The sequence below is a fragment of the Astatotilapia calliptera genome, chromosome 7 (assembly GCF_900246225.1).
Source record: "Astatotilapia calliptera chromosome 7, fAstCal1.2, whole genome shotgun sequence".
NCBI lineage: Eukaryota > Metazoa > Chordata > Actinopteri > Cichliformes > Cichlidae > Astatotilapia > Astatotilapia calliptera.
In genome coordinates, this window is record NC_039308.1 from 39,003,530 (window position 1) to 39,024,470 (window position 20,941).

At 42.8% G+C, this 20,941-nt stretch overlaps 1 protein-coding gene across 1 annotated transcript in view; it reads left to right on the top strand.

Annotated features, from left to right (window-relative positions):
• Positions 1-19,177, top strand: part of gfra2b (GDNF family receptor alpha 2b) — a 143,112-nt gene extending 123,935 nt beyond the window's left edge. Inside the window, exons 6-10 of the mRNA XM_026174688.1 lie at positions 1,213-1,322; positions 2,152-2,292; positions 6,931-7,115; positions 16,554-16,601; positions 18,974-19,177. Coding sequence (XP_026030473.1) covers positions 1,213-1,322; positions 2,152-2,292; positions 6,931-7,115; positions 16,554-16,601; positions 18,974-19,117 — 628 coding nt within the window. The 3' untranslated portion in view covers positions 19,118-19,177. The remainder of the gene's footprint in view (positions 1-1,212; positions 1,323-2,151; positions 2,293-6,930; positions 7,116-16,553; positions 16,602-18,973) is intronic.
• Positions 19,178-20,941: the final 1,764 nt, after the last annotated feature.

Here is a 20,941-nt window from a genome sequence, read left to right on the forward strand (position 1 = left end):
CTTTATGTTAGTCACTCTGTAAATCCATCTGTTTTAAAAGTTTGCTGATCTGAGCGAGATGCAGGGTGAAGCTCAGCGATAATCAGGGCGTGTCCTCAGCATCGAAACTGTTACACAGAGCTGAACGTCATGTTTCCCACACGCCTCCATTGTTGGCGCTTTGACTGGGGCTTTGACGTCACCTCGCCACACTCTTTTCTTCTTCTGTGGTTTAATGACACCTGCTAAATCACCTCCACCAGCTGTTGTGCTCCATCAACCGATGATAAATCCCATAAAAAAAAAAGTCAACCCCAGAGGTTGTTTGTGCAGCTGCTGCTTATTACAGTCCATTGTTAGGCTTAATTACTAAGGACCACTCAGTGTCATGTGACCATCAGTCCTTCCTGCAAAACCCCCCAAAATGACACGTGTTTGCTTTCAATGTTCACGGGAATGATTCTGCAGACGTGACGAGCAGCATGCAGGATTTAAAAACACACTCTCATTGAACCACCCACAGCATTACACTGCCTGTCCCTTGTGCCTGTTCAGCTGGGGCACACCAGGAGGCGCTCGATGGAGTGAATAGAACAAAATGTTATTTCCAGCTGATTGTACACAAAAGTCTGTTTCATTTTTGCTTCCATAAGTCCAGCATGAAGGAAAACTACTCTTCTGTCCTTTAGTTTTTCTCACAGCGATTGCCATAAAATGCTAGCACTCTGCTAATGTGTGCTGATTAGCTGGTTCAGGATTTAGGGCAGGTCTTCCTCCCTCAATGGTGTCCGTTTCGAAGCGATGACTCTAGCAGATGTTAGCAGCGTCGTTAAAGCCCAGCAGAAGCTACCATGTGTGTAGAAGCAGCAGCTGATTGTGGTGGTTGAAGGTGATGCTAACAGGGGGCTGCTGCTTGCTTTACACCCCAATTCAAGATGGGGGACGCCGTTTCCGTAAACTGACAGAAAGGTCTTTCATGAACATCTAAAAATAGAAGTGTTTCGATTGTCTCAAGCCCTTTGGGGGAGGTTTATTCTCCAGAGGCAAAGAACCCCATTCACTCTAGGCAAGCTTGACAGCACCCCCCCCCCCGACACACACACACACACACACACACACACACACACACACACACACACACACACACACACACACACACACACACAGCTGGTAGCTGTTGGCCAAATTACATCATGTTACTGATGTTTTTTGTTGTGTTGCTTCCTGTTGCAGGTCTCGGCTCGCTGATTTCCACATGAACTGCCAGGTGACACCACACACCGTCACCACCTGCCCTCACGATAACTACCACGGCTGCCTCATGTCCTATGTCGGCCTCATTGGTAAGTCTAGCCTAAACTCGGCTAACCTTCTGATGTGTACATCATCAGTGGTGATGGCCCCAACCCTAACCCAAATACTGGAAACAGAATTAAAGTGTTTGATGGAGTCGGTTAGACTGTCGTTACAATACTGCTTGCCTTTTATCACAGTTTGGGTCACACATGCTGAAAACTGACATCTGAATGACTTCATTAGTACGGTGGCCCTGAGAGGCCAAACGGACTGCAACTTAAGAAAACACCAGCAATAAGAAAAACGCTGCAAAAGCACACAAAACACAACGGAAATAGGAAAAAACAAAACAGAAATAGGAAGAACAAAAACAGAAATAGGAAAAAACAGATTTCCAAAAGCACAAGGGAAGTGCGTTTTACTAATTGCTGGTGTTTTCTTAAGTTGCAGTCTGTTTGGCCTCTCAGGGCCACCGTAGATTAGTAATTAATTCTGCTTTCTCAAAATATCTTCCTGTTTATAGTAGAACCTGACCTAACCTGTGACAGGTGTTTGGTACAGAGATCCTCCAGCACAGAGTTAGTTGTTTAGATCTAATGAGTTCAGGTAACTGTGCCTTCCTCTAACTTTACCACATGACCTGTTTAGTGAAGCCAGCCTGTTCGTTTCTGGCTGTGATCAGCAGCCACTTGACCGTTATTTAAATCTTTCAGTTGAGAATTAAGAGCAGAGAAACATTCTACTGGTGACTCATTTCTTCTCTGGAAATCTTTCAATGATTCAATTCCCAATTTGCAAAAATCCTCTTTACCTTTCTTCCCGGCTAATCTCCACCCTAATTCTTATTCCTCTCCTCCTCCCCCCTCCCTGCCTCAGGCTCGGATGTAACGCCAAACTACAGCGACAGCAGCCCATCCAACATCACTATGAGCCTGTGGTGCACCTGCAGGGGCACCGGCCACCAGGAGCACGAGTGTGAAGCTTTCCACCGCGATTTCACACACAACACCTGCCTCAGTGAGTGCTGCATGCCTGATCAGGAGAGTCGGAGCTGTAAAGTGCTGATCCTCTCCAGTTAGTCTGGAGAATATTTACCTAAATAATCCAGAAAACAAAATTATTAATCAAACAGGTTATAAGCCAATCAGCCTTCACACTGCTGTAACAACATGTGAACATACCTGCAGGTAGTTTTATGCCATGTTTTCTGTTTGTTGTCTGATGGATTCAGTCATTTATGGATCTGAGTTTATGAAGCTGCTGCTAACAGAAATGTATCTTACCCCTTTACACTGAAAGGGTGGAAATTCATGGAAATTCAAAATTTCAGCTCTATCATATTACAGAACTCAGAACAGAATTTTTCATTTCTATGTTGCTTATCAATGATGTTGCCTGTTTAGGTTATGCATTTTCCAAAAACTGTTAATTGATTATTCCATAAAAGGAGAGTGATTTGGGCACTATAATTTAGTTTACAAATATGAAGCATAGAAAAGCAGAAAATATTCACACTGAATAATTTCTTATTTTTAAATGTCTTAATTATTGATTGTAGAAATTATTACATTTAAAAGTAGGCTTCATTTTGGGAAACCATTAAATAGTTCATAAATAATGAGACTTTCAGACTTTAATGTAGAAATGTTATCAAACTCTAACCCAAGCTGTGCAGAGGTGTGGAACTGCAGTATGAGGTTAAATCAATGAATAAAATCATGATACATGTTACTGTTAAATGTGTCGTCTCAGCACATGAAATGCTGAAAACGTTGGCATGGTTAAAGAAACAGAGGTGTGAGTGAGGCGGATAATTGAGGGGAAAGGTTAGTGGAGGAGGAAAAACAGAGAAGTACGAGCCGATGTATTGAAGATCCCCAGATACCTTCTTTAAATAACACTGACCCAGCTCCAACATCACCGCTGCGCCTCCTCCATCACACATCCGCTCCTCCTCCTCCTGTGGATGCAAACATACATATCCATGTGCTGCAGGCAGCGAAGAACACAACCATGCCGTTACATTGAACTTCATGCATTCATGTATATGTGAAAGTCAGTCAGTTAATGAAGGATGAAGCCTGTTTATGATGTACATGTCTCCAAATGTTCAAACCCAAAAGTACTCAGATTACTGGACTGTGCTCTGATCAGGCTCAAAACTGTGAGCTCTGTCAGGTGACGGGAATAACACTGATTATCTCTTCATCACGGCTCCTGTTAGTGTGCGGGAGTTATCATGGATCAGGTGAACTTCGGACCCACATTCCAATCCATGGAGGTCCACCTCCCAGGTTACGGCCTGAAAGCACCTGCATGTTGGTGCAGATACCTGAGCACAGCGTCAGGGCTCGAGTACCCTCTCCATGATCTCCCGGTCTGTCAGAAGACGCGGCGGCACGTTAACGTTTAACAGGGGCGGAGAATGCTCTCTGCAGTCGAGGTGTAGTCAGACCTGGACAAACACGTTTTGTGTTCAGATGCAAGAATAACCTTCAGTTATCTGAACGTGATTTGCTGCACTGAGGCAGCAGCAACCTCTGCCTTGTGTTGAGTGGGTTGCATTGCACCACTGTGTTCATTAATCATTCTCCAAACAGACCACCATGGATCCTACCAACAGACTCCACAGACCAGTGTGTTGGGCTTAAAAAGTTGTTGGTGTATCTCTGTGCTGGTCTCAGTATGAATTCCCATAAACACACACAGTTCTGTGGTGTAAATACTAACTTGTATATTCTTTATTCTGTATTCAGCCCTCGTGAAAATGGTCGATAGTCATTCGTCTTCAGTTTGTTAGGTTATATTTTCATCTCCAAGGCCAGTGGATCCCCAGAATGTAAAAAAGACCAGAAAAAACACTCAAAGCCATAAAAGAAGGTTAAAATTTGATTTTCAATGTGCATTATTCATATGTATAAACCAGGATTCCTGCAATCCATAAAAGGTCTTTAATTAATTAAACCAAAAATGACATAACTGGGGTTAAATCAATCTTTTAAAAGTCTTTGCAGTGAAAGAAAACACCTGTGTCTCCAACCCTGTGTCTGTTTGTTTCTTTAGTTTTATAGTTGTCATGCTGGCCTTGAATTTCATCATGAGTTGCATTTTTAACCCTTAAAAGTCTTACATCGAATCTGAATCTGGTCTGAAGCCATAGCGTCACTTATTACTGTGAAGGTTTTTCAGGTTCAGTACTCAAAAATCCCATTATTCAGTGCAGTAAACATCAAAGTATTTGGACTCCTTCAAATGAAGAAACAGCAGATAATAACCAAGTGATCCCAAATCATCCTCAGGGGATCCTGGGTGGACACAGAGTTAACAGTTCACCCAAAACTGTAAATGTTAGCTCAACAAAATTCCCCATCCTCCATCAACCATGGGTATCTACATTAAATGCCATGGCTGTCCTTCTAATTGATGGTGAGATACTGAGGTATTTGGAGGAGGCTGTGAATGAAGGAGAGGTGGAGTGAGTCAACATCTAACTGGTAGACAGATGACTTTATTCGAGGCTGCTCCGCCTCAGTATCCCCCAGTATGCCCCAGTATCTGGCTAAACTGTACCCATACCAAATACCAGGTTAACAATGACCACCTCGGCCTCTGTTAGCTAACAGGTTGCTGGTGGAAACTGTGCTCCTGTTGGCCATAGAGCAGAGGGGGAAGGCATATTAGAAGGCAGTGAGAGAGAAGGAAAGGCGGGAGTGAGGAGGTGAGAGTAGGGATGCTAAATGTGGGACTACGATGGTAAACAGAGAGAAAAGACCTCAGAGAACGCCCATGGATGTTGTAAAGGAGGACATTCGGAAGGTTGGTGTAACAGAGAAGGATGGTGGGATAGATGGAGGCAGATGATCCATTGTGGCGACCCTTAAATGAATCAGCTGGAAGAAGAAGATCTTCTGCAGACTTTCACAAAGCAGCAGCAACATAATCAACATAATCATAATCTTCTCCCAGTCACCACACCTGTGTCTATGTTTGCCTGACGTCTGCAGACAGTAGAGGTGATAAGCTAAGAGTGTAGCATGACCATAAATGATTGCAGAATCTGCAAAGACTCTCACAATATGCTCAGATGAAACAATGGCACAAAGATGGCACACACTGGAAACACTACACATCCTCCAGTGTGACACAAATCCAATGACTTTTGTTTCTGTTGATAAAAAGTTATTTCAGCTATTTAGATTTGTAGTTCTTCGAACTGAGCATTAGATTAGATAGCAGGAAGAAACGGGTTCATTGGTTATGAATATGACTTTAGGTAAGTATTATATATAATATAGCAAAGGTTTCCAGACACCAAGGTGACCAGCTGAATTAGGTCACTTCAGGCTAGACTTGGGCACACTTGGGCTGGATTCTGACAGGTGTGCCTCAGTAATAATTGTCTAAGAAGCTTGGAAAGAAAAGCGTCTGGACTTCTTTAAGTTGCTTGAAGACGTTTCACCTCTCATCCGAGAAGCTTCTTCAGTTCTAGGGTCAAATGGTGGAGAGTCCCAGATTTAAACCCCGTGGGAGTTTCCCCCCAAAGAGGGACAAAAGGACCCCCTGATGATCCTCTACCTAATCACATGAGCCAAGGTGTGAAAACTGGTGTGGGTCACAGTTGGTGTCGTAAGCCACCGCCTCTGTTCAAAGATGGTCGCTCACAGTGGACATAAATTTATTTATTTATTTAGGACAGTGCATGTTAATGAACATAAATGTAAAAAAAATTACATGAATGTAAACATACCAGATTATAGCTACATTGGAGAGACCAAACAGCCACTTCACAAGCGCATGGCACAACATAGAAGAGCCACCACCGACAGGACAAGACTCAGCAGTCCATCTGCATCTAAATGACAAAGGTCACTCTTTCGAGGATGCCAATGTTCACATTTTGGACAGATGGTTTGAAAGAGGAGTGAAAGAAGCCATCTATGTCCACTGTGAGCGACCATCTTTGAACAGAGGTGGTGGCCTACGACACCAACTGTCTGCCATCTATAATCCAGTTTTGAGATCCCTTCCCAGACGCCTTAACGCCCACTCACATCCTGGGCCATCTGACCTCAGGAAATCACATGATAGGGTGGGGCCAGGTTTCACAATGAGCTCACCCAAAACCCTGGCTGATTGTGACCCACACCAGTTTTCACACCTTGGCTCATGTGATTAGGTAGAGGATCATCAGGGGGTTCTTTTGTCCCTCTTTGGGGGGAAACTCCCACAGGGTTTAAATCTGGGACTCTCCACCATGTGACCCTAGAACTGAAGAAGCTTCTCGGATGAGAGGTGAAACATCTTCAAGCAACTTAAAGAAGTCCAGACACTTTTCTCTCCAAGCTCCTTAGACTACGATGACCTGGTTGACTTAGAACATTCACAGACATACTCGCTAATAATTACCAGTTTGATTGAGCTTGGAGGGTTTGGCTTGTTTTGGGGGGAATTTAGGACCCAACAGTGAACCATGTGTGCTGATCTAAATTTAGGATACAGACCAGCGTCAGATTCTTGTTACCTACCTGGAGGAAGGCCAGGTGGCAGCTGCCTCTTGATGAGAAAACAGTAATTGGTTGTCAGGTCAGTGTGGTTCTCAGCAGGTGTAGAAAGTTCTCGCTCTTTCTCTGACCGCCCGTCTCTATCTCCACACAGAAAATGCCATCCAGTCGTTTGGTTACAGCTCGGAGGGAGGGACTCTTTTCGTAACCGAGCCGTCATCCACTTTCCTGCCCCCTGCCGGGCCTCCAGTCATCGCCAAACCTGCTCCCTCTCTGCACGGAAATGCAATCAAACCCCTGGACAGTGCTTGTATGTTTTCCACTTGTGCGAACCTGCAGGTGAGTTTGGATTAGGCCTTAGTAATCGAGTATTCTAGTGATTATTTCATTGATTAATCAAGCAATTGGATAAGAAGTACTTTTGTCTTATTGTTGAGCAATAATAAAAACAGGAGGCAGAAAGAGTTGTGACGGCATTTTATCTCCTGGATGAGGTGGATTTGCTGTGTGTTTATGTTTATGAGTTTTTGTGCGCGTGTGTCTGCATGTTTTACTATGCACGAGAGTGAGTGAGATTGTATCTGTAAGCCTTTAAAGAAAAGGCTTACAAATAAAATGTGGTGGCTGCGATGAAGAGAAATGTATCAGCATTGTGAAGTGTGTGCTGTGCCTTTCTGTGCTGCTGAAAACAAGATGTTATTATGGTGTAGACCTTAATTAATATTAATAATAATTCACTGTCCAACCTAACAATCCTCAGTTTTATTGGCCCATGTACATTTTTAATGGTCTTGCATTTATATATTTTTACATTTTTTAAAATATTTATATTTTGAAATATTAATACAATACTAGTACACCCAATGTCCCTCTTTAGACTCACCCCTGCTTGCTGCAGGTATCAATTCCATGTAAAATAGGACGGCTGCCGTCAGCTTTCAGCGAGCTGTATAATTTAAACATGTATCAGACTAAGTTAACATTTCATCTGCAGATTTTAATAAACTTCAAGAGACTCACTGCAGATTTCTCTGTGTGAAACAAACCTCATCTCTGCTGCTCTTCTGTTACCAGTGTTTTTGTTGAAGACTGGGGCCTGTGTGTTCTTAATGTGGTTTATTCACTCACTACTCCTGAATAAATCTCTGGCCTGTTTATGTGTCGCTCGTATTTACATGGTAATGATGGAACGAAGCATTGAAGAAAAAAATTTGCTGTGACGATTTTTTTATCATTGAGTTATTTAAATTACTCGATGAATATATGAGAGGCTTGGTCTGGATATAGTTTTTTTGTGGTTTCTGTCTGAGCTACAGTACATGGCTGCTGCCTTATTTATTATATTCTTTACAACAGGTAAGCTCAGTGAGAACGAGATCTTTTTTCAAGAGAAATGTCAGTACAAAAAAAATTCAAAAATTTAGACAGTCGGCTACACAATAGAACAAGCCATTACACATGATCACAGATGAAGAAAAACCTACTCAAGTAGTTGCATATAAACAAATGCAACCCTTTAAAATGTTCCTGTGAAATCAGACAACACCATTCTTGGGTTTGTTTTTAGCTTATTCCATTTATAGGCAGCGAAGTATTTAAATGCAGTTTTCAAGAGGCACAGCTATTGATAAAATGTCCTGCAAACTGACATTGTAAGTACTGTGTTTAAATTCAGCAAAGGCGCAGAGGTAAGCAGCAGAGCCTGGAAAGACACATGATTCAGTGCACAGAATACACAAAATCAAGAGGCGTCGAGGTGGATATAGAAGCATGCATATGAACAATATCATCGTTAGTGTTCTGCTTATAATGTGATGGTTGACACATTTGCATGGCAAGCAAAAGGTCACTGGTTCTCTACAGACACAGGGCAGGAAGGAATGGAAAATCTACCAAATCAATCACATTACCATCCAAGGCACAAACCTTTTGGCATGGCTGTAGTGCAGGTCATCTGCCAACTGGAAGGTTGGTGGTTCAAGCCCTGGTGCTCCAGTCTGCGTGGAGAGTACTAAACCCAAGTTGCTGTTTGATGCATCCATCGGAGTGTGAATGTCAGATAGAAAGCACTTACATAGAAAAAGTGCTTGTGTGAACGGGTGAATGAGTCAAGTTGTATAAAGTGCCTTGAGTGCTCAGGTACAGTAGAAAAGCGCTTTGTAAGAAGCAGTCCATTTACCAAGACTGGCAATGTGCTTGTGAATGAGAAACAAGATTTGTTTCTATGTGAAACTCTAATCTTCATCTTTAATTTTCCTCAATAGTGGTTTTTAAAAGTGAGTCTAACTTCCAGCCAGAGTCCTAAATATTTATAACAGAGAACAATTTTAATGACCATGATGAGTTTTAGTATGGACTGTATGCTGGATATTTTTAGTTGACCTTAAATGCACTCATGCATTTTGTTTTATCAGAGTTTAAAATAAGATTATGTGTGATCAGAGAATTTTGAAATGTACCAAAAGCAGACTGTACATTTGCAGTGGCCTGATCAGAGGAACGGCCAGTGGCATATAAAACAGTGTAATCTGCATAAAAATGTATGTGCAGTTTTAGGTGGCAGAGATTATGCCACCATGTTTGCCAGATGTTTGAAAATTTAAGTCCAAAGGACCTAACCTTTTTTTTCAGCTGGATTATTAATTACAGAAGGATGCAGGGGTATAGAGGCTGAGGTGGTCAAATGTATTATAGAAGCTGTGCTATTAATGGTTGTGTTTCTGCTGAGAGGACATGGTGAACTTGGTTTGAGTTTTCAATAATTGAAAGCTTAGTGCAGTTTACCCTCAGCTAACCAAACACTTCCAGAGCTGACTGAGACACCACAGACAAACCGTTCTCATTACGGTATTTTTCAGTCCACTCCAAGAATGCATGCATAGTTCCTGCTTCAAACTTACTTTCTGATACTGAAATTTACACCCATCCATCCAACCCCAGTGGACCTTCACCTCAGTAGTGTGATTCTTACAGACCTGTTGGCTGTACCATGCTGGTAGTCTAAATCCATGCCAGGTAGCTCACTACTGTTCATTTTAAATCTATATCAAATATAAGGAGCATATAACTATCTAGTTTCTCTTTAAAAACAAATATTAGGTTGTATTCAGTCCAGTATAATCCACAGGAGCATGCCTCTCATACTTCCCATGCCGGGGCTCAGTAAAAATGTGTTTAAGCTTAGGACATGATAGCTCTGTCTGTGTGTTTTCAGCTCAGTCTCAGAACTCTAGCAGGTAGGCAAACAGTGCATCTTACATTCCTGTGTGGAGAGGAGATCTGGAGCTCAGTCACAGGTGTTTTGCTGGCACACCGCGGATTATAAATCTGTAAATCAGGTGGTGGTTAAGCGAGGAAAGCTGATAAAGAAGCAAATGAAGATTCCTGGCTAAGTATTCATATCAGCCCCACGAGTTTGGATGAATTAACTGACCTCATCCATCCACAGTAGCATATTTTTATCTTTGAGATAACTTTCAGTTTTTGGAAAATTAAACCAGCTATTAGTAGGAAGCAAGAATCGTGGAAGGTCTTGTGTTATTTTCTTTCTTTAAGTTAGTCTGTTCATTATTAGCAATAAAAAAACACATAAAAATATATGTTTGCCCTCATTTTGTTTCTCCTTTTGAAGATGTTTCATAGCCACGATTAAACCACGAAAGCAGGAGAACGCGTACCTTTGGAGCACTGTGACTAAAGTCAAACTGTGTGGATCGCCTCAAAAAATAAAATATGAATATTTGGTTCTAAAGGGATAAATCTGAAAAAGCTAATTTTTTTATAGCAGTATAATAAAAACGGGTGGTTATAGAAAGAGAAATGCAGACAGCAGGTATGACTGAGGAGGTCTGAGCACTGCAGCTTTATGTGCGTCGCTCTTCTTCACCTTCACACACATTAGCGTCATCCTGCCTGCATTGTGGGAAAGTGGAATTCCATCCATTATGTACAGAGAAGAGGTGCAAGGCTGGAGGTTATATAGGCCAAACTAAATTGCTATGCATTATGAAAGAGATTTAAAGCATGAATTATAGAAAACTTCATCATATAATGGGATGGATGTGACATTTTACTGAACTTTTACATTTTTAACCCACTTGCATACACATATAACTTTTAATGATGAAAGAAATGAAAACTCTACAAAAAATACCCAACATTAGTTTTGCTGATCATGAGTGTGCACGTTATCCAAGTCAGTGTGTACTGAGTTTGTAGCTTCATTTAATGTGGGCTCAAATACAGAAAAGAGAGAATTCTGCAACAAACCAATGAGTTTAATGAGTTTCTGAGATGTGTAACAATTTACACACCTCAATGAATCAGTGAATCTTCTTATTTAAACCTGGACAGCTAAACAACATCAGCATGCTCAAAGACTGCACCACCCTCAGGACTGAACTAAATGACCAGTCCATAAATGTCACTTCCTGCTGTTGGTTCTCAATTATGACATGGTATCATATACTTTACCATTCCAAAAATACTCTAAAAAACATGCAATGCATATTTAAAACCATATACACACGTACACACAGAAACGTGTAATGTGTAAAACTATCTGTGTTAGACTGGAGAGGCAAAGCAGGAGACACAAGTGGACCAGTGAACCCAGCATACACTGACTGGTACCGCAGAATGTCCTCAACACATTTCCAGGGCCATGATTTCAACTAGCTGCAGAAGCTGATACCTCTCTTTAGTTTGAAACAGACATGAAGGCTACTTTATTAGTTTATTTATAATTATAATGTAAATGCTGGATTTTTTATAGAGTTTATGTTGAGTCTTGAAGTCCAGCCATCCTCTGTTGGAGGGTTTTGGCTTCAGCTGTTTCTATGTGATGGTTTCCTCACATGCAGCCAAATGTCTAACAGATTTTTTTCTTTCGGTCTGTCTGAGCTCTGTGTTGGCAGTCTTGTGCCAATGTGGAAAATTAAAGGTTGAGCCAAAGCTGCAATGTTCTTATTTTTTAAGCACATTGCCAGCATTCATGCCATCCCGGAACACCTCTAATACATTTCAGTTTTGGAGTCACAAAATACTGAGTTAGTATCACTGAAACTGGAGCTGAAGCTGATGTGTCTGTAATAAACTCCAGTCTGCAGAACTGCAGACTGGGGTCTTCTTCCTATTTGTCTGCTGTGGAGCAGTTTGTGGATTTTGGCATTCTGTTTTAGATCGTAAGCCTTGAATATGTGAAGACTTTCATTTATTTTGGTGCACTCGTACACCTAAACATATGGGTTTTTTTTATTCTCTTTGTCTTTGTAGTAGAGAAAGAGTTTTACAGTTAATATTTTGTGCGGAGGAGACACTAATCCCTCTGGGGTTGAAGGAAGAGCATCCAATATGAAATTCTGCCAAATCAAACATATGGAGGTCCCCGCTGGGAAGGAGGGAGCAGCTGAAAGTAGCAATAGCTCTATTTTGTGCAGATATCTCAGGCATTTCTGGAAATTGTGCTTAAACACCAGCAGCTTTCCAGTGGTCAGAATTCTCATGATGGGACAAAAACAGGAAATCAGCTGATATTTTAGTAAAAAAAAGAACACCTAAGGTGGAGGTTCAGGTTGACGGGTGGCTCCACGAACCTTTAATTAGCAGTGTTGTTCCATCTTCCAATTACAAAGCCATGCATCCCTGACTGTAATAATCAGTGTCTGTTAACCCTAACCAAAGGCCGGTGTACAGCATAGTGATCAGGCCTGTAAAGGTGACACTTCTTCAGCCTGTTTCCACTGCACTGGACTCAAAGGCTCTGATAACTGGTAACAGCTTCAGTCACACTGTAAATTCCACACATAATCCCAACAACAGAAGCAGAAGCAAGTTAAGCCATGCTAAGTTTTGAAGTTCTGGTTACGGCTGGGTGAGCTTGGAGCTTTGTCATTGGAAGGTGAGTTCACCTTCGAGTGACATGTGGCCTCCAGCTTCTACCAAACTTCACCGAGACTACAATGTACCAGCTACCATGTCAGAATAGCATGGCTTCATGCCAACCAATGTGCCCATCCACAGTGTCTACAAGCAAGTATATACCTCTACTACTACCTCTATTACATATCTTTGAAACTGAAGGATGATTTGTCCTGTTAGTGACAGTAACTGTGGTTTCCAGGTGGTTGCTGATTGTTGTCAAATAACTGGTGGTGATTGGTTTGAGAGGAGAAACCCTGCCTTGCAGTTTTATAGAGTTTCTTAGAAGTTCTGACCCTGGAGTACCCTCTTTTTTTCCCTGTGCACTGCGTGCTTTAGTGACGTTTAACCAGAGGCCCTTTTAGCAGATTTGAGATTACATATCATTATCATGTACTCAGTTGACCTACTCGTTTGTGAGGTTCCAGTTTGAAGGCTCGAGATGAAAGTTTCCACTGTTGACATGTTGGTGTTTTCAAACGACATGTGACGAGAACGGGGTGGGGGAGACTATGAAAGGGAACTCTCATTGGCTAATGATTTAGGACTGACAGTTAACCAGTGCGTGTATCCCAGATAAACCGTTCTGAAACATCAAACGACCAAAATTTACAAAAGTGACTTTTTGTTTTATTCAGTATCACCTAAAATAATGTATTGAGCATAAAATCAGAGAAGTGTTTGCAGAGGGTGTAGATTTGTTTTGCAGCCACATATATCACCCCCTGTGGCTGCAGTCTTCAGACCCAGAAGCTCCGCCCACCTATGATACTGTTTATAAATTTTGGTGTTAGAAATTGAAGGCTGCATCTGCCAGTTATTGCATTTGTTGCAGTTACTTCTCACATGGCCTCTGATGACTGTGGTTCCAACTTTAGGATCAGCAGCTTTATGGTGACAGTGAGGTAAAAAAGGTCCCACTAGGGTGGTCCCTGTGACAGGAAGTGCACAAAGTTCTGGTCCTCTTTTCCTGGAATGGAAACAGTTTCTGTAATTCTCATTCTTCAGTGCAGCAAGAATGAAGACCAGGGTTTGCGATTCTGGGACCTTTACGGGTTGGATTTGTTCGGCTTAAGATAAAGAGCAGATGACTCAGTTTGTTCCTCCTCGTGAGGATTGTCCCTGCTTTTTGGACCATTTCTATTCATTTTTATTTCTTTCTGTTTAATTCTTTTGCTGCACAGAGCACAGTGTTCGGATGAATTGGAGCTCATGTGTCTGTTTTCCCATCTCTCAGTCCAGCTGCAGCGTTGATCACTGTGATGGTCGTCTGAACTCAACCGGGCCTCAGGGTCAATGGTGCTTCCCTTTATGTCCAGCCTGCAGACATCCTTGTAGCACAGATATGAGTCTGCATCCAGTCCACATACAGCACAGCACATCGTGGCCAGCATTTCAGCTGTAATGTCTGAGTGGGTGCAGAGTGCTGCAGTGGATCATCTTTATGAAGATGTGTGTGTTCTGAGCTTAGTGTTTTCATTTGAAGTTCACAGACTGCCAAGATGGAAGCGTTAAGAAGGCAAACAGATGGAAAGTAAACTCTGGCGTGTTAAATGTGGCTTTGAGAAACCGGCTGGAAGGATAAAGAGCCGAGGTGAAAGCAGATCATCGCAGGAAGGATGAGTTCTTCTAAAAGTCAGAAAACCAAACTTAAAAACGACAACACAAACAAAGATCATGATCAAAAATCTGTCTTTCTGAATTTCTGTTCAGTGTTTCCCACAACCCCTGGACCTCAGTTGGAAAACACTACATCAGGTCACAGTGATGGTCTGCTCAGACCCAAGTTTTCATCAAGTTTCATGAGGTGCAGAGTCCCACCTAAACCTAACCCACTAGCTGACAGTAAGGAGAACCACTGAGCAGAAGTGAGAGGAAACAGGGTTTTTGTTTTGTTTTTTAAAAAAGTGGAACAATGTTCAAATCACAGAGGTCCAAATGGGACGTGACCTCTGGCTTCCTGTAACCTGTAACTAAATTCTAGTTCAGCGATCTGCTGAAGGCTACTGCTGAAGAACGATGGATGGATGGTTTATTTTCCTGTCTCCATTCTTCAACCAACCCTTTTATGCCAGAGTGCCTGCAGAAGCATTCTGAGCACCTGTAAATGCACAGGAGACCAACCCTCAGTCAGATGATCCAATTTCACAGCACCTGTACTGCACGTTTAACATAGTGTGACAGTATGAATTCACCCTGCAGCCCTCCATCAAGTGCAGAGAGCTGCAGACGGCTACCTGTCAGCACTTTCAAAGCCTCTTTCTAAAGACCTGCGATGTCAGCGTGCATGTTTGGAGTGGGTCTGAATGCTCTGTGGACAGCCGGCAGTGCAGATGGAGTTACATCTGAAAAACAGGCAGATAAAGAGAGAAAGGGATCGGCAGGAATGTGATACTGCTGTGCGCTGCGTCTCTGTTGATGCTGTATATCACCTCATGCATACTGTATAATGGTGTCTTTTCCCCAAAGCTCGTGAATACAGCGATCATTTTCAGCTCTTTTAAAGGAAGCAGACATGCAGAGGCGTCCGGCGTCAGAAGATGTCCATATGATAGCAAATCATCTGCACACTTTAATGATCAGGTTAAATAAGCCTGTGCGCGTGCACATGGATGCCTATTTGTGGCTCTGCGCATGTATATTTCAGGGAAATGATAATGATCTGGCCACTTGCGATGATTTCCCCGACGCTGAAAAGAATTTTCTTCCTCCTCGCTGAGCGATAAGATCTGATTGACTCACCCACCCAGGCAGCGGGAGGAGATATGCTAATGAAGCACTGACAAAGAAGCTGATGGAGGCCGGAGATAAATGCTGGCATGTGTGTGTTTGAGGACAAATAAGTGTGCATCCTTGTCATCATCAGCACTGCATTTTAATGAAGGTGGAGCTCGATTTAAAAACCCGAGGAGGCTGAAACGTGGAGGAGCTGCTTCCTTTAACGGTCTCACAGAAGCAGTGGTCCAAACACCACATTTTACTTCAGGTTTTGACCATCTGCTTTAATTATTGATGATCTGTTTCTGAGGAATCTGTTGTTTCCACTCAGTTTGACAGACATCTGCAGAGAACCCGAGAGCCTTTGAAAACACTGACTGTAATTTTTACCTCTGAATTAAAGCTGAAGTGTGCATGCTGCATTTCAAACCTCTGTGGGGTCCAGGTATTTATGGACCTGACTCTGAGTATTTTTTGGAACTAAATCCTTTTGATTTAAGCAAGTGAATCATTATAAGATTGGGGAAACCTGTAGTCAGCTGAGACTGAAGAAGTCACTCGGATGAGTGACGAAATGTTTCTCCCACTGAAAGCGCTACGTCCACATGAACAGAATCAACTTTTGGGGATTTACTTACCTGGATTATTGAGCATATGCATCAAAACCTCAGTATAAGTACAAAAATCATTATGATTATTAGTCTGTGGTCTGTACTGTGATACAGGGTTTGGAATTTAGGGAGGTTTAACTCTGGGTTCACAGTGGTTACAGCATGATTAAGCCCATGCACTGGCCAGTCAGTTCTGTGGAAAATGGCGCCATCATTTATTGAAAATATTGTGGAGGTCTTTGCATGCACCATGAGAGAATCTGAGAGTTTTTACAGATCAACTAAAGCCTTCAGCTTTCGCTGACAAGCTTCTGCACAATATTACAGATGAAGACTCTCAGCAGAGGGAGATCACACTTCAAATTCCTGCAGATCTCAGTCCAGCACCATGGCTTGATTTTTCTATTGAAACTCATCAGAAAGCACCTTGTTCACTCACACATTTTATTACTGATCTGAATGGATGGATGGATGGATCTTATTCAATACTCAGCCTGATACTTTCTCACAGTGAGCTCTTGTTTTACAGGATGGAGGACAGAAGTGCATCCCCTCTGATGACTTCGAGTGCGAGGAGGTGAGCAGCTCTGATCAAAACTTTAAAAACGATGGTTGAAGTAATGGGTGGAGGGGTCTCCATCTCCCCCATCACTTGGACCAGCTGATGTGGTGTTCAGGTTGTTTATATGACGCTGACGTGCATCATCAGATCAGACGATGAGATGAAAAATGAACAGATGATTTTTATCAGAGACAGACAGCTTAGAGCCCTTTCACTAAAATCATCTGAGCAAGTTCATTCTGGACAGACCTGAGAGCGCCCCTTATGGAACAGGAAGTCAAGTCCAGACAATGGAAGTTCTTGATTATACTAAACCAGGGGTGTCAAACGCCAGTCCTCAATGGCCAGTGTCCTGAAACTTTTAAATGTGTCCCTGCTGCAACCTTTTATAAAATTAGGTCATTAGCGAGACTCAATAGAACTTGACTCCATGCTGAGGTGGCAACCCCTATCCCTTCTCAAGTAATTTTAAATAAATGTAAGTAAATGTAAGTGTTTGGAAATTTTTACTTCTAAAAGTACTTTTATTGCACCTTGTGCTTTCACTCATGAGCTGCTGTAACATGAATCAAATGGCTGAATTGCCACCTCACCAGCCCCCAAGAACTGAAGTTTGACACCTGTTTGCTAGACGTCTTCTGATTGTGTGTCTGAGAGGGCACAGAGAAAGCTTTTATTATTGGTCAACATAATGGAAAAAAGTAAACTTAAGTGGTGTTTTATTACAGCATGGGCTTTTTGGTCGAGTGAGATTATGAGGAGATCATTCTGAGGTGAGATGTGATCTTCAGGAAAGACTGTTAAAGGATGGGTGAAACTGCCTCTGGCTCTGAGCTCAGGAAACTCTTTCCCAATGAGCTTATGGTGTCAGTCGCTGCTTTCAGGCCTGATTTAAGCACCATGTCCATTTTGGAGTTTCAGGTCCTGTTACTCAGAAAGGACCAGAAAAGGGTTTAGGGCGGGGCTACCTGTGACTGACCGTATGAGTGTAGTGTCTGTAGTCTTTTAGAAATGGTGTATGATGGGATGCTGTGTGTACTCAGCTCTCAGTTTCACAGCTGGCACATTAAAAAGCGAGCAGTGTTTTCGCCCACTCTCATTTCTAAGAGTTCGCTGCTAGACTTCCTGTGTAAGCCTCCCTGTGGCCGGTTCACTGAGTGTCCTCCATCTGTTTTCGGGTTAAAGATCCACAGCTGAACTGTAAAGTGTAGTGTGAGGAAACAAAGTGAGGCTCCCTCCAATAAGCTGCTCTGTATTAACACTTGATCACCACACTAATATCTTCATCAGCAGCTGTTACCACCCCAGGTTGGAGAGGAGAGTCACGTGACAGATGGAGAACATGGGAGCACTTTGTTTGAATTTATTGATATATTATTGCCAAACCTGAAGCTGGAGATGAACTTCCAACATGAAATATGCACGAATAAGAAGCTGCAGAGAGTGTGGCGGCAAAGAAAAGGAGCGGCTGCGCCTCGGTGGAGATCTGTCTGTAAAACAGAGAGACACAAAATGAATTACCTGCTGAAACTCAAGCAAGAGAGTTAGACTCAGATATTTAGCAGCCCATAAAAGCTCAGCTCTGTGACTCACTTTACCTTCCTGCAGACACCTCTCCTGCTCGGCCTCCACACACCATCTGTGCTGAGGGCGGCGACCACAGTAGGATACTGCTCCTCCTGCAACAAAATAAACATAAAGAATAAAAGTGAAGCGGTGTTACAAATGTGCAATACCACAGATTTTACGCTTTATGTTTCCTCTTCAGCTTCATTTTCAGAGGTTCACGCTCCGAGTTGCTTGCTCTAGTTAAGTGACGCCGCCATCTACAGCTGACAGTTACAAAAGAAATAAATCAATTATTGATAGCAAAATTCAATTTTGGATATCTGAGAGTTTGACATGCAGTCAGTGGTGAGAGACTTTAACACAGCCGTACGTAGATTTATTATTATATTATTATAGCAGGACAAGATTAAACGGTACACATCTGAAAAAGTAGGAAATTATATATTGATGAAGAATTAATATTTAATTGCAGAAAACTTTATCTGAAGCCAGATATGAGGTATGAGGCGTTCTAACACCGCCCACAACTGAACCCGCTCGATAGAAAAGCTTTGTTTCAGAAATCTGCAGTCACCAGTGACACACGAATTTTGGATTTATAATATTAGTACTGAAGAATGAAATGTGGCTGTCTGTAATTAGAACGGGAGCTGGTCAGAGGGACTTTATACAAATTTTCATGGATAGATTTACAGGTATATTGATTTCCAGCTAACAAGCAGCTTCATCATTTGTAAGATTTTCAGGACACCACAGAATGAGGCATTACAAACACTTGTGCACTAATGCTCGTGCCTTTGTCCCCCCTCTGTGCTCAGGCTCTGTTGGCCCAGGGCTCGATAGACTCTCAGGACTCTGCAGGGCCAAGAAGCAGCAGCCGGCCATCAGCCCCACTCCTCCACCTCCTCCCTGTGACTGTGTGTGTGTCCATCCTGCCAGCGTTCCTGTTCCACGTCTCATAAATGTGAACTAGCATACACACATACATGCCCACACACAGATTTACACACACACACACACACACACACACACACACACACACACACACACACACACACACACACACACACACACACAGACATTTACAAACACACATACACACACACACACACACACACACACACACTAAATGTCAGCCAGCAGACGTCCAGCATCAACAACTGCCTTTCAGAGGAGGAGGGAAGTTATTCTGGAGGACGTTCGGATTAGCCAGCTCTCTGCACCACACACACAGTGCACACACACCGTGAGAGGGTGTGTTGTGTGTTTGAGCGAGGGTGAGAATGAGAGAGGCAGACACAGAGAGACTCCTGGGATTTTCGATCACATTGACTTCGTTTCCAAAGCTCGGTGTCTGCAGAGTTTGTGTGCAGACTCACTCAGACTCACTGCCTCCAGCTTTCTGGGATCCGAGACAGCTGGGCTCAGAAACACAGGGACTTTGGCTCAAGCTTGGAACTGCACACACACGCACACAAACACACACACAAACACGGAGAACAAGTCTTAAAGTTGGCAGCGCGATGGTGAGAGAGACGACAGAGCTGGACAGATGGGACGGATCATTCCTCTGTGTTTGTCAGCTCAATTTATCACTTCCCTGGACCTCTCTGGTGGCAAGAAAGCTATACTGCATACATTCAAACGCACACGCTGTAACCCTCCCCTTAGACCTCGTTAGCGGGCAAACAGGGTCCCCACAAGGACACAAACACTCATGCTGTACACCAGTGTGCTTTTCGCAGGTCTTTCTCTTCATTTTGTTGTCAACATTCTGTAAAAACTTCATTTAATGTGGAATATGAAAAAAGAGTGTATATTTCACAAATGTAAGTGTAAAATTGTGCGAGTGTGTGTGTGTGTGTGTTTGTGCATGAGTGTCGGTGGCTGAATGTGGATGTACAGACATGTGGAAGCAAACAAAGGAAGAAGGACTCAGCTGCAGGACACACAGCGATGTGTGTGTACTCTCAACCAAACAAAATTTGGGAGTTTTAGGTTTTTTCCTCCTCTTGTCTTGATTGGTTGTAGGTGTATTGCTAACAAAGCTACAGCTGTTATCATGGTATTAGACCACCAAGCCCCTGTCAGTTTAACACAGTCTCAGTTTAAATGGGTGCTGCTGGTGCTGCAGTTACAGCAGGGCAGACAGTGGTGGTGGACACAGACCCACCAAAGTTGTAGAGATCAGCGCGCTGAGACGGGGAACAATGCTGTGACCGCTCACAATCAGATCCAACTTTGGAGCAACTTTGGAGCACCAACACAGCAATACAGCCTGCTGTCCTTCTGTGACTGAACAGGTCAGGTTGGCAATTAAATGCAAGCTGTTCCTAATAATACGGCAAAAAAACATGTTGGTGTCTTCAGTCACACAGTCCAGCCTGAACCTCAGCGGCCTAAAACAGAAATTCCTCAATAAAGAGTGACATCATTTCTGCACAACAGCGATAAATCTGCAGAACTGGTTTTTCTATAAGGATAGAACCAGAGACCTGCCCATCGAGTCATGTCTGCTACGCAAAGACGAGCCACTCTGTTCAGCACAGACGGACTCAGGTTAGAAATGACAGTGAGAGTGACTGCAGTCTGGGGTGAAGCACAGTTGTTGGGTTGTGTCCCACCAGACTTCTTGTCAGTGCTCGCCACTTCACTGCATTTTTTCGAACCCAAACCAATGGGTTTTTGGATCCCGTTGGTTTGGGTTAGGGGAACAAATAAAAGTCTGTCCTTTGTGGTGAAAGTCGGACCTACATTCACTTGCTCATTAGAAGATTTGGAGATTT